General features: G+C 48.2%; 1 protein-coding gene and 1 long non-coding RNA gene across 8 annotated transcripts in view; one reads left to right on the top strand and one right to left on the bottom strand.

The window, feature by feature from the left end:
- Positions 1-10,051: 10,051 nt before the first annotated feature.
- The window catches only part of Prss39 (protease, serine 39), a 4,651-nt gene continuing 599 nt past the window's right edge, over positions 10,052-14,103 (bottom strand). The window contains exons 2-6 of one of the 2 annotated variants that reach the window (NM_001360855.1): positions 13,724-13,886; positions 13,405-13,470; positions 12,824-13,098; positions 10,918-11,087; positions 10,052-10,490 (exon numbers count right to left, since the gene is read on the bottom strand). In NM_001360855.1, the coding sequence (NP_001347784.1) occupies positions 10,167-10,490; positions 10,918-11,087; positions 12,824-13,022 (693 nt within the window). In that variant the 5' untranslated portion in view covers positions 13,023-13,098; positions 13,405-13,470; positions 13,724-13,886 and the 3' untranslated portion in view covers positions 10,052-10,166. The remainder of the gene's footprint in view (positions 10,491-10,917; positions 11,088-12,823; positions 13,099-13,404; positions 13,471-13,723; positions 13,887-14,103) is intronic. The other variant, NM_009355.3, reaches the window with a different exon arrangement.
- The window catches only part of 4930568A12Rik, a 21,892-nt gene continuing 21,844 nt past the window's right edge, over positions 14,056-14,103 (top strand). For all 6 annotated transcript variants that reach the window (XR_003947765.1, XR_373301.2, XR_865327.2 and 3 more), the window contains exon 1: positions 14,056-14,103. This exon is cut by the window's right edge and continues 15 nt beyond it. This is a non-coding gene — a long non-coding RNA (RIKEN cDNA 4930568A12 gene).

Genomic DNA, 14,103 nt, shown 5'->3' with positions numbered 1-14,103 from the left:
AAAGTGTTTTAAATTTTTTCTATAATTTTGTATATGAGCTCTTCATCTTTATCACTCCCCCTCCCACCTCAAACTTCTTTCAAGTATCCCTCCCCATCCCTAACTGAGCCCCAGGCCTGGAAGGCAGAAACAGCAGGAACTCAGCCTGCCAGCATCTCTCTGGCCTACTAGACTGGCCTAATCAAAACCAATGTAACAGTGCCTGAGGACTAGCAAACACACATTCATAGACACACACACAAATACACATAGACACACAAACATGGACGCATACATACACATGCACACACATATGCATATGCATGTATATATATATATATATATATATGTACCTTTTCCTTAGATTAGTATATATAAACATATACACATACCTGCCCACACATATGCATACACACACACACATATACACACACCTGCCCATACATATCAACAACATAAATATATACACACATGCACACACACATACACAAGCACACACATTCATATACAGATGTATACATGTACACACATGCACACACCACAAATGTGTACCCACACATGCACACACATATAGACACACAGATGTACACACATGTGCACATACGTAATAGCATAAGGACTAATCTGAGGAAAAGGTGCTTTGTTGTTCCCCTTTATATGGCTTCTTTCCCTGAGTGAGTCACACACAGCACTCACAACTATGAGAGTCACTGAAGTGCTTTCCTTTGTTAGACTCTAAAACAACACAACCATTCTCCAGTTGCTAGAAGTCCACAAAAATCCAGGTGTGTCAACTGCAGAGAAAGGAAATTTTGTTTGTTTTGAACCTAGAGCCCCACACTGCACTGCCTAGTGACCTGCCATTGAGTCTCAAAAAGGACATCTTTCCTGTCAGAGGACTCTGGGAAGCCCAGGGCAGGGAGGGTCTTCTCTTCTCTCCTGCAGGACAGCAGCAGCTGGCTGAAGAAGCGGGGGTGGGGGGTGGGGGTGGGGGGGGCAGTGTCACTCCACAATTACCAAAACATTAGCCCTGGTGTAAGGAAGCCCAAGAAAAGCTGTACTGTTTAAATCCAGCTTCATTTCTAGGTAATTCTCCATTACTCTTTGTATCCAGTAAGCTCGAACTGAAGATCCAAAAACTGTCGTCATGGGGCTAAGCCATGGGCACTTTTTCACTTAACATTGGGGAGTGTTGTGATGGCTAAAGAAACTCCATTTGGTGTTAGGCATCCATCTTGGTTCTCATTAGCTGTTTTTCTCAAACCCCAGTCCCTAGAAGTTATGTTCCCAGTAACCCCGACTCAGTGACCCCCCCCACCCAAAAATATATAGCCATCACTATCTACTTATTATGATATGACTAAGTGCTTTTTTATTTTTTTATTTTTTATTTATTTATTTATTTATTTATTTATTTATTTTTTGCTTCTGTAACTTGCAGATACCCAGATCGTTGAAAGTCTTCCCCATAACCCTCTGCCCTGGCAAGCTCAAATGTGGCTCAGAGATGGTTTGTCCTGTTAGCAGCTAATCAATAAACCTTTTAATTAAAGTTGGATTGAGTCTATGGACTTTTCCCAGGGGTCACAAACTCCATAACAATATTACTGGTTGAGCTATTTTTAATACAGCCAGACCTTCCTTTTCCCTAATTTTATCTCTAAACTCCAGTTGAATTAGTCCACACGGAATCTTGCTGCTTTTTCCTACAGTATGCCTCACTGTGCCTGCTGCATACCTGGTAACAAGGGTCCATATACCCCTCTACAGGTGGCTGGGGACCCACGTTAGGGGTTAGAATAAATCAGGTGGTGGGACTGAGATTCAATCCCCCACTGCCTGAGGCTGCCAATAGAGCTGATCAACAGCGCCCTCCAGTGGCTGAGGGTTATCTGTGCACCCTTGCACCCTGTTGGTTCACGGGATCCTATAGGGTGAAAGCTCCTACTGTTTGACCAGGTCAGGGAAGGCCAGAACTTCATCATGAGCTCTGCACACTCTTCCCATCTCTCTCTCCCTGTCCCTGTCCCTGTCCCTGTCCCTGTCCCTGTCCCTGTCCCTGTCCCTGTCCCTCCCCCTCTCTCCCTCTCCCTCTCTCCCTCTCCCTCCCTCTCTCCCTCCCTCCCTCTCTCCCTCCTTCCCTCCTTCTCCCCTACCCCCTTCCCACTTCCTCCTCTTCCCCACCCCTTACTCCCCCTCCTTAAGGCAGAACCAAAACAGAACAAGTTGTTGTGCATTTGGGACTCCTACGCTGACAACTGACAGCTTGCCCTGTGGCTGAGGCACAGGAACTGTGGCAGGGTGGTTTTAGGGAACGGAAGTTAATTTGAGTTCGAGGTTCTGGCATGTAGATCTGGTGAACAAGGTTGGTTTCCTCTGGTAATCATAGCCGCGGCAGGGCTGGTGGAGAGAGGCATGCTTAGAAAAGACCAGTGAGAGCGAACCACTGCCCTGGGGGTGGAAGGTTTCTGTTCCACAGTCAAGAAGTGTGGCGTTCACCCTCCCTCCTGTCCTATTGTCTGGTGTGCTGGGGAGTGCTGGGTCCTGGTGAGCACTAAGCAAGAATTATATCAGCAACCCACTAAAAACAAGCCACAAAAACCAACCTACTATAACCATTCCACTAAAACCTGTAACCTCGCCCCCCCCCCCCCCCCCCCCCGCCCAGCCTGAAATCTGACTGGTCAGGTTTGACTGTTAGCGCTAGAAGATCATGGGGGTGAAGCCTGCCACCCTGTCGTTCTGCCACTCCCACTGATACTGCCTGTCGCCTAGCTGTTCTGGAGCCAACACGTGGTCGCCTGAAACTGGACTCCAAGGATGATTTGGTGGGAATGGGCCCCTCCCCCTTCTTCATAACCCCATGTCTCCGAATAGTAACCTTGATCAGTCTGATGTCTTGGTTCCATCCTTTCTCACACCGCCTAGTTCCCTCTTTTCTTTCAGATTCCAAGATGCCTCCCAGGCTAGAACCCAGACATGTGAGCCGCTGGTCTGCCTCAACACCAACCCAATAAAAATGTTTTTCAAATTATTCTTCCCTTATGTGTGCCCTCTAAGCCATTTTGGGATCTTTAATTTGAATTTTAAGTAGTGTTTTCATTTCTCTGGCAGTGGAGCCAGAGCACTGGGCAGAAAGAGACACTCATCACCGACAGCTTTATGGTCACTCATTAATTAGGATAAAGCCTTAAGTGAAGAATGAGTGTTATCACTATAATAATAATAATAATAATAATAATAATAATAATAATAATAATAATAGTTATTATTATTATTATTATTATTATTATTTCCACTTAAAAAGCCTGAATTACTTATGTCTAAGCTCCACCCCACAGTTACCTGGCACTAGCCAGGTATGCCTGACTCACTATCAAGGGGGCTGCTTGCCCCCTCCTCTCTCTCTTGCTCTTGCCTTCCTGCTCCCACTCTGTCTCCTCGCCCCTCCCCGCTCTCTCTCCACATGCTCATGGCTGGCTTCTACTCTTCTACTTCTCTCTCTATCTCACTCCCTCGCTCGCTCGCTCGCTCACTCACTCTCTGCCTTTCTCTGCCTCTACTACCCTCTCAATTCCCCTCCCCAGGCCCTGAATAAACTCTATTCTATACTCTACCATGTTGTGTGGCTGGTCCCTCAGGAGGAAGGAATGCCTCAGCATGGGCCCACTTCCCCTACATCTCACCACACATCCACCAAAACATATTCCCTTCCTTTCTTTATCTTCTTATAAACACATCAACTTATGTTTCTGATTTCCTTTTTTTCTCCTGGTATTTGTTTTGATACAGTCTCTTGTAACCTGGAACGGTCTTCAACTTGCTGTGTGACTGAGAATGACCTCGGACTCCTGACCACCCTGCCTCTACCTCCCTAGGACTGGGATTGCAGGCACGCACCGAAAACGTGTCTGTTTTGTTTTGGTGTTCTTATTGGTTTTCTTAGCGAGGTGTATTAATTAGTTATTGTGCTATTGCTCTGAAGAGACACCATGAACAAGGTAACCCTTGATTATGAAAATAATAAAAAAAATGTATGGAAGGAAATATTTAATTAAGGGCTTGTTCACAGTTCAGAGAATTAGCCCATTATCACTACAGCCTGGCTCTGGAACAGTAGCTGAGAGCCCTATCTGGTCCACAGGCAGCATGCAGAAAGAGAGAGAGACATGGAGCCTGGTGTGGGCTTTTAAAACCTCAAAGCCCACTCCCAGTGACACACTTCCTCCAACAAGTCTACACCCCCACAATCCTTCCCAAACACCCACCAACTGTTTACTAAGCATCCAAATGTATGAGACTATGGTGGTGTAAGACCCCCTTTTGGGGACCCTTTCTCTAGTCTCGAGAGTGAGAGAGCACCCAAAGAAACACGAGGACCCATCTTGCTGTAATTACATGAGGTCGTTTAATTACGGAGCTCCAGACCGACATGCATCTCACACAGGAGATAACAGATGTCGGTCACGAGGCTCGAAAGCTAGGGGTTTTTATGTGGTAAGGGGCTTAGGGGTGTGGAATTCAGCATAGCGACACACTATTGGCTTATTCAAACATTAACAGAAAGATTACATGTCAGCAAAAGGGCATCAGGACTTTGTTCCTGTGGGCTGGGGGCTTATCTTTGTTCATATAGCAACCAGTTGATGTATGACTTTACCCTTCGTCAAGGGGCAGTAGACAGAGGGGAGGTTCCGGCCAGGTGGTGTTGACCCAGACAAGATAGCCCTGTTTGTCCTTGTATTTTTTTTTCATTTTTACAGTCAAGCTGTTCTTAGGAATGTCTTAACAATAGCCCTGTCTGTTCTGCTTTGTTCTCGGCCCCAGGCCACGGGCTCATAGACAACTCTTTTACATGAATCACAAGTTACAAAATCTCATTTTCCCTCAGTGGCCATTCTCATTCAAACCACAGCAGGGGGAGACTGTTTCTTTTGAGACAGTCTGTGAAGCTCAGCCTGGACTGAAAATCATTGCATACCCCTGGATTGCTTTGAATGTATAGCAAATCATTGTCCTCCTAAATGCTGGAAGTACGAGTGAGCCACCAAGTTTGACTAGTTGTTTGGGGTTGGTTTGTTTGTAACCAGGATCTGATGTAGCTGGGATTGGATTTGTACTCTTACTAGGTGTCTTATTTAGGGTTTTACTGCTGTGAAGAGACACCATGACCAATGCAAGTCTAATAAGGACAACATTTAATTGGGGCTGGCTTACAGGTTCAATCCATTATCATCAAGGTGGGAGCATGACAGCATCCAGGCAGGCTTGGTGCAGGAGGGGCTGAGAGTTCTACATCTTCATCTGAAGGCTGCTAGTGGAAGACTGACTTCCAGGCAGTTAGGTTGAAGAACTTAAAGCCCATGCCTACAGTGACACACCTCCAGAAAGGCCACACCTCCTTTCAAGTAGTGCCACTGCCTGGGCCAAGCATATACAAACCCTCACACTAGGTAAGGATGAGAGAAAGACTTTGAGCTTCTGATCCTCTTGTATCTGAGTTCAAGGCTTATAGGGATGCACCATAATGCCTGGTTTATGAAGTACTGGGGTCAAACCCAGAGCATCTTGCATGCTAGGCAAGCACTCCATCAACTGGCTTATATCGTCATCACTTTTGTTTAAGACAGGGTCTTCCTCTCTACACCAGGCTGACCTCAAACTCCAATCCTCCTACCTTAGATGCCACAATGCTGAGATGGAGAGCATCTACCAACAGCTTTCTTCTGGCTCTTATTTTAGGGAATTTCTTGTGGTTATACTTGGCACACGCTGTTTATGCCTCTTGGAAAAGCTAGTTATGCCTGTGGATTCGCTCACAGCAGGGATCAATGCTCCATCCCTAGGGTGTTTTGTACATGTTTTGCCCAGGTCTGGGAGTTCTATGGATCTGAGACCATCTGAGGCCACTTTCACTGTTCAAGGCTGACCCTGGCCAGAACTGACTCAAGTGTGAGTCTCCTTATGCTTTGCTGGCTCTTCCTCTCTGGGCCAGGCCTGCCTTCCTTCAGACCCGGGGGCTCCCAAAAGGCAGAGAAGGAGGTTCATCACACTGTATAATTCTGTGCTTTTCTTTAGCTTAGGGATTTAATGAGCACCTAGGGAGAAAGACACAAATGCAAGAGGCACTCATTGCCTCCCACCTAAAAATGTGGAGGTGTCAGGGGAGCACCCTGTAGCATACAATGGCCTCACAGGGAGACCCAGCAAACATACTCCTTCCAGGTCAGGGGGAACTTCATGAGCTCATGCAAGGAGACATGTCTGAGGGACTGGTCATCCAGTGTTTTGGCCACTATCACCCTTATGTAATCACAAAGAATAACCCCCGAGATCCAATGGGAGGAGATGATCTCAGGGCTAAAGCAAGTCGGTCCCCAAAGCAACACATAGAACCAATCCAGAACACATATTCCCCAGCTAGCATAGACAACCTTTCATGAGAAAGGTGTATGTGTGTGTGTGTCTCTGTGTGTGTGTGCATGTGTCTGTGTGTTTATATACGTGTCTGTGTGTATCTAAGTGTGTGTGTATGTCTGTGTGTGTGTCTGTGTGTGTATGAGTCTGTGTCTTTATGTATGTGTTCATGTGTGTGTGTCTGTGTGTCTCTATGTGTATGTGTGTATGAGTCTGTGTCTGTATCTGAGTGTGTATGTGTATATAAATGTAAATATTTATACATGAGGGACACATTTCTGAAAAGGAAATGTTTGGAGATAAGTCACCATCTGGTGTTCTAGCTGGTGCTTTACCTGTGTGATAATCACTAACTTGCAAGGATTTGGGAAAGGGGAAGAAACATTTACTACCTCAAAACTGGTTTATCTTGTAGGCTTGGCAAACTCATAGGCAATGAAAAACATTTTTAAGTCACAAACAGGAAGTTCATTCGAACTAAAATGTAAAATATCAGTTTAAAAAAATGATATGTGCAGGAGAGACACCCAAGTACCCAGGGCCACTACAATGAGTGAATGTGAGGGAAAGAAGGGGAAGAAGGAGTAGGTGGTGTAGAGCTGGAAGAGAGGGCGGAGCTAAGCAATGTGCCCATGGGCTGTGAAGAGAAAAGGAACTGGAGATGCCACAGTGGTAAGGATACGAGGAGCTTGCACAGCTGGGACCACGATGAAGTCTGTGCTGCCACCTGAGAACTTGTGGATGTCTGAGGATGCTACTACTGGGGACATACTGACCTAGATGGCCTGTGCTGCCACTTGAAGTCATAGTCTTGGCAGGGACTGCCCATGATGGCCATGTCTGAGTCCGTGGTCATGCTGCAGCTAGGGTCTGTGTCAACGTCTGTGGTCCAAGTTACCACCAAAAGCTATATGGATGTCAGTGGTCTGGATTGCCATCTGAGACCATGGTGACATCCGGGCCTATGCTGCCACCGAGGACGATGTCTGGGTTTCTGATCCTGTCACAACCACGATCTGCATTGATGTTCGAAGTCTGTGTTACCACCCAAGGCCGTAGTAATGTCCCTGGTCTGGGCTTCTGCCTGAGGCTACATTGCTGTCCAAGCACTGTGATGGAGCTGGCCCTTCCCCTCTCCAGGTCACCACACTCAGAAGAATTGACCCCTCCCCTCACTGGCTGCAGTACGAGCGAACCTTACACCTCACAGGGGCAGCACAGTACAGGCTGGCCCTGGAGGCAGGAGCAAGAGAGAGCCAGCACCAAGGGCACCAGAGCGGTAGAGCTGGCCCCACCCCTGCCTGGGCAAAAAGCAGGAGGGCTGGTCCTGGTGGTGCTGGCTCGGGAAAGCTGCCAGGCTGACCAACTCAACTTCCCACCCAGACCCACCCCAAAACATCTGCCCCATCTACGAACTGCTGGGGCCTGTGAAGGAGGGCAGGTCCTGCAGATCCAAAGCTGTGAGATCTCCTTAGCACAGTGCAACAATAGGATATCTGAGAGGAAGCCCAGGGAGAACCTACTATTGTTAGTGTAACAGAAGCTGGGAGCCTCAAACCAGACTATTAACTCATTGAGATGAGAATTTGCAAATAAAGCTGTTCGGGCAAACGGGTGACACACCATGACACACCCCATGACACACTGCAGCTTCCACAGTGAGATTTTGTTTTCTTTGGGAGGGGGAGGTCACAGGAGCAGAAAACAGATATAAAGGGATGGGGAGATGAGTGGGACCAGGGTGCATGGTGTGAAATTCACAAAGAATGTTTTTTTTATTTTAAAATAAGTAAATAAAAAATTAAACTTTAAAAATAAGAAAACAGGGCTGGCGAGATGGCTCAGCTGGTAAGAGCACTGACTGCTCTTCCGAAGGTCCTGAGTTCAAATCCCAACAACCACATGGTGGCTCACAACCATCTGTAATGAGATCTGATGCCCTCTTCTGGTGTGTCTGAAGACAGATACAGCTTACATAGATGTAATAATAAATAAATCTTTAAAAAAGTAAGAAAACAAAAAATTATATATAGATCATTCATAATAAAAACTGAGCTCTTAGGCTGGCAAGATGGTTCAGCGGGTAAGAGCACTGACTGCTCTTCTGAAGGCCCTGAGTTCAAATCCCAGCAACCACATAGGACAGCAATAGTGTACTTATTTATAGTAATAAATAAATATTTGGGCCGGAGGGAGCAGGAACTGAGCAAGCAGCCCTGACCGGAGCGAGCAGAGGTCCAAAAATTCAACCCCAAAAACCACAAGAAGGTTCACAACCATCTGTACAGCTACAGTGTTCTCACATACATAAAATAAATAAATCTTTAGAAAAGAAAAAGAAAAAAAACTGAGCTCTTCAAAAATACATGTGGGTTAAATTAGATGCTAAAATAAAAATGTTCTCAAATCTATATTGAAACTAAAGAAAATGTGTAAGTAGCTCATTTCTATCTCTGACCTTCCTTTTCTCTCTCTGTCTGACAGATCTCCTTGAGCAGCTTTTTTTCCCTTTGGACTCTCATTAAAAAACATACTTTAATGCTAACATTATTATAAAATTTAGAAAAAAATAGTGATAAAAATTTTAATAAATGATCAGGAAACTGCATCTACATCTACACTGCATCTACATTGTGGGAAACATAAGGTATATTCCATACCTAAGAGTTTTTTTCTTTTTTCTTTTTTTTTTTTTTTTTTTATGTTCACTGATTTTATGTGCCTGCAAGTATGTCTGGGTCAAAGTGTCAGATTTGGGAGTTATAGACAGCTGTGAGCTGCCATGTGGGAATTGAACCTAGGTCCTCTGAAAGAGCATTCAGTGCTCTTAACTGCTAAGCCATCTCTCCAGTCCCAACTTTTTGTTTTCTTAACCAACTTGAAATTAATTGCTTGTTAAAGATTTAAGTTACTATAGCAGGTAGCCTGGGGTGTTCACACAGGGTCAGGGAGAATTGCCCAGAGCATCTGCATTTCTCTCACAGCACCATGGGTCTGCCAAGAGCCCAGTGTCTTCCTAGTCTATAGTTCACATTGAAGAGTGGAGACTGTGGTATGAAGCCCTAGTGAGTGCCCATACAGGCTGAATAGGGTGTGGTGACACAGATAGGTTTGCAGGGCAGCTCAGTGCTAAGCCAGCCACTCCCAGGTCTGTCAAGCCTCAGCTAATGCCAGCTGAAGCAAGCCCACAAGCAATGTGGGCTCATCAAGCAAGTGGTGGGCTTAGAGTATGGAAGTGTAATGTTAGGATGACTGCTGACCCTTGCAGACGAGCTTTGAGGACTGCTACTGGGATATCAGACTCCAGCGGCCCTCACACTTCACTGTCAAACTCTCTAGAAGTTTTACTATGACCTTGGGCTTGCAAGATGCCTTTATGCCAAAGCTGGGGGCTTGCTCCAGGAGCACAGGCTGCTGCAACTGCATGGTGAGGGCTTGGCCGATACAGTGGCTCATTCTCCTGAGAGAACAAGCATCCTTAGGGGGCAGAAGTGATTCATAGCCTCTGGAAGGCAGCTCGGAAAGAGTTGGCTCCTACATTATTAGCAGGTCAGCTCCCTGCTGGCTCATCTATAGTCCCTGCCCAAGGAGGATGTGGCCTTCTGATGCTGAAGAACAGAAGCCTGGTGGGACAAAAGGAAAGGACTTCAGAAGTGTCTTTAGTTGTTTTATTCGGTCAGGCCTGGAGCTGGTGTGGCCTCAGATGGGACAGGTGAGCCCACAGATGGAAGCGTGCAAAGTGGCTCTTGGTGAATAGACCAGTAGACAAATCACAGAATCCTGAGCCAAATCGATTGCAGGAGGAGGGCCTGAGAAGACAGCAAGGTTGTGGAGATCCTGGGTTTGAGGGTAATGCCTGCACTGTAATTCCCCCAGCCTCTCAGGGATGACGCCATTTCCTCAAGGGGTGCTGAGGAGACATCAGCGGCAGGCGTGTTTGCCTTTTTCTGCTTGATCCAGTCAGAAAAGTAGGAGACCTTGGTGAAGATGTTGGGGCTGTGGATCGGTTCAAGACATGCTCCATTCCAGTTGGCCAGCCCTACCACGTACCAGAAGCTATTCAGGAAGCAGACCAGGGGGCCCCCAGAGTCTCCCTGAAGAGAGAGAAGACAGCTAGTAGGTCCAGGAGGAAAGGAGCACACATTCCCCAGGGTAGACAGGAGTCGCTGGGGACCAGAGATCTCTACTGCTATATTGAGTGGTGCCAGATAGGTCCGTCTGGGTAATTTTTAAAAACAAGAAAATAAAAACATAGATGGTCCCTCAGGTCAGCATCTTCAGGACAGGATCATCAACTTCTATAATAAAGGGATCTTGCAAAGGGATCTTGTACAGTGCCTACCTGGGGAGGTCACAGAGTTTTAGTATGTGGAGGGCAGCATGTAGAACTGAATATATGCTATTAGACCCACCACCTGCGTGGGAGAGGAGGACTCAGAGGACACACGAGCAGCCTAGTGGCCAGGACTAACTAGAGAGGTGACTGAGCTCAGCTGTAGTGTCAGGGCCATTCTCACATACTCGGCAGGAGGATTTCTGATTGGTGAGATCTCCGGCACATAACACATCGTCTTTTATAACATCATATTCCGTGATGCTGACTTCTGGTGTCTGGAAAAAGGTCGTGCATTCCTCTTCATCAATAAGAGAGACCTCCGCGTCCAGCAGAGGGAAAGGTGCTTGCAGGAACTCTGTGGGAGGGGGTTCGGATGTGAGACACAGCTAAAGGAAGACCCTGCCCCCCAAGTTTCCCTTCCAGGATGACCTCTGCTGGGGGGCAGCCACTCTAGGCCACAGCAGGCACTCGGTGACCAAGAAATATGGCAGCAAGGGCAAGCATGAGGCTCTGTGGAAGGCAGGACCAGGCAGAAAGTCATGGCGACTGCACAGGTCCCCATGTGGGGGCCGAGGAACACTAGGTGCAACCACAGTGGGGTCCCAGGCAGAGCCTCCTCACCATGCAAGGGGACTGAGACTATTCCCTGAGAACACACAAGCCAAGGAAGGGGCTCAGCTTTCAAACAGCTCTGGCTAGTCTGCGGGGCCCCAGCTGGAGGCAGGGACACTGGACCTTGAGTGTAGCAGTGGCCTAGGACACAGGCCAGAAGCGCTTAGGAGAATGACAAGAGGACTGGCCAAGCTGAAAGAGCATCCAGGGCCTGGAGGCATGGATTCTGTTTCCAGGTGCCCTCCCAGATCTGGCCTGGGTTGTTCCATGGGAGCAGAGAAACAGCAGTGCGGCTCACTGCACTCAGGGGCCATGGCTCATATCCCTCAAGGGTGCCCAGGGGTTGCCTGTAGGTAGCAAACCCAAGCCTGTCCTCAGGCCCAGAAACTGTGGTCAGGATAGGTCATGACAGAGGACGACTGAAGGTCCAGACTCTCAGGGAGGCCAGGTTCTCGGTTCTAAGAGCTGCCCCCGCCCAGGCCGTCCCCTCTGTGCTTCCATTCTCACTCCCTGGCCTGACCTGGAGACCCCATCTGCCCTGACACAGCCCCTTAGAGAGTGATGGTGCATCCCTTCTAATGCCTCTGACCACTGTCCCGGAGACTAGCCTGTGAGGCAGACACTTAGAGGCTAAGGCAAAGGAAGGGGGCCCTAACCCCGACCTCAGAGAAGATCCTGCTTCTAAGCCTCCCTGTTGCTGGCCAGACTGTGACCCTAAATCTCGTGTCAAATTCACCTTCTCTTCTACTTAACTTGCTGTTATCTTGTCTTCGATTGAAAGCATTTAGCCTTGTGTGGAAACCCCAGCCCAGGAATTCTGTGCTCTCAATCTAAACCTATAGACTTGTCCCTTGCTGTCAGCAGGCTCTTCCTGTGGCTCACAACACTAGAGTCCACAGGCACCGAGTTCCCTCTGCATGGTGTGTGCAGAGAACCTGTGCATTGTCATCCTGGACACTTGACATCGTGTCTGCATGACAGGATATCTGACATGAGGCCATCGTGATAGAGATAGTCACAATCCTGTATTGCTCAGAGAATAAGGCCAAGGAGAATGTCACTCCCCAGCACTAAGACTTCTGGTGCCCAGGTGACCAGATCTCGGAACCAAGTGTGCGGGACAACTGGTAAGAGCTGGTAGAACAGGCTTCTGTGCCTTAAGGGATGGGCAGTGAGCTTCAGAGGAGAATGTTCCCCAGTTGAACACCCCAACCTGTCCCATGTCAGGGAGAGAAGGTTGCTCTCATCTCCTTAAGGATGCCAGATGTCTTTCCTGGCCAGTGGAGAGCCTTGCGGTGGTCAGAGGTCAACTGCACTTAGAGCTCTGGAGTCAGAGAGCCTACACTTCTAATCTGAAAGGGGGGAGGTTTACTTTTGAACCAGAAACTGGGGTCCACAACCACTGGAAACTGGGGTTCTCAACTGGAAAGGCCTCCAGGCTCTTGCCCCTCCCACTCCTGTCCTGTCCAGGGTACTCACTGTCCGCTGAGAGCATTCCCCAGCCGCTTATCCAGCAGAGATTATTAGGGGAAACCTTCGTGGTGCCGTCAGGGACACAGGCTGGGAAAATGTGGGTGCTGTAGATCACAGGGTGGTGCAGCTGGATCAGGACAATGTTCTTCTCCAGACGGCTGAGCTTGCTATAGTCCTCATGCAAGATGACCTTGTTCACGGTCATCTGCCGGCTGTAGTTGGAGGGGTTGCTCAGCTGGTTGTACCCTAGCAGGATCCGGTAGTCAGATGGTGTGAGAGACCTATTGGGGGGGTGGGGAGGCAGCGCCTCTAAGTGTGGAGTTGGCACTGTCACCTGGATTGACTGCCCACCCTACAGGCAAATATCCCAACATATTCCTCCCCTCCTGATACTAGGGTGCTCTTTCTCTAGAAGGGTAGGATGACCTCCCACAGCCTGGCGATTTGGGGCCTTTGAAAGCTTCCAGTCACTTCTCCAGCATACCCTAGTACCCAAGGGGCTGTGGATTCCATTCCTGTTTAAAAAAAAAAAATCTGACGTACATCCAACTGCACTGCTTCATCTTGGAGACAAAAAGACTACTCACTTCCAGCCCTGACCGGATCCCTCTTAGGGCTGCATAACAATTGCTTTTCAGAGCTTTTAGGAAGACCTAAAAGGAAAAATATGTTTCCTAACTCTGGGTCGCTCCTCTTGTCCCTCTGTCTGAAGGATAACAAGCCAGGTGGAGGACACTACTCAAAGTTGGAGCAGCAGCACAGGGGACTCCTGCTGGCAGCAAGCTATCCCAGAACACAGCCTAGAAGGACACGGCTGCTGTATATCCTTCAAGCCTCTCCTCCTGTCCTAGTGACTCTCTCCTGCACCCCTTTCCCAGCAGAAGGGCCCAGGGAGGGAACACGCACCTTTGGAAGCAGTGGGCAGCGCTGAGTAGCCAGGTTTTGTCGATGAGAACTGCTCCACAGATGTGCCTGCCACGAAAGATCAGACTGGCCTGCCACGGCCACCGCTCAGCCTTTGCAATCTGACCGCCATAGATCTTCCCTTGGAATTTGGTCTTGCCACATACTGTGGAGACAATCCCAGCCGCCAGACACCTACACTCAGGATGCGCGCACTTGATGCTCCAAATTTCAGCATCAGTCAGACCCAGGGGACACAGTGGCCTCTCTTCTGTTCTCAGGCGGGCGTACCCAAGGGCAGGAGTAGAATGCCAAAGCTCACGGGGCAAAGAGCCGATTGGGTGGCAGAGGTGGAGGTGTCAGACTGAGAGCCTTTCAGCAAA

Source organism: Mus musculus, chromosome 1 (genome assembly GCF_000001635.26).
Source record: "Mus musculus strain C57BL/6J chromosome 1, GRCm38.p6 C57BL/6J".
Taxonomy (NCBI): domain Eukaryota; kingdom Metazoa; phylum Chordata; class Mammalia; order Rodentia; family Muridae; genus Mus; species Mus musculus.
This window is presented reverse-complemented; position numbering and strand designations above follow the sequence as displayed.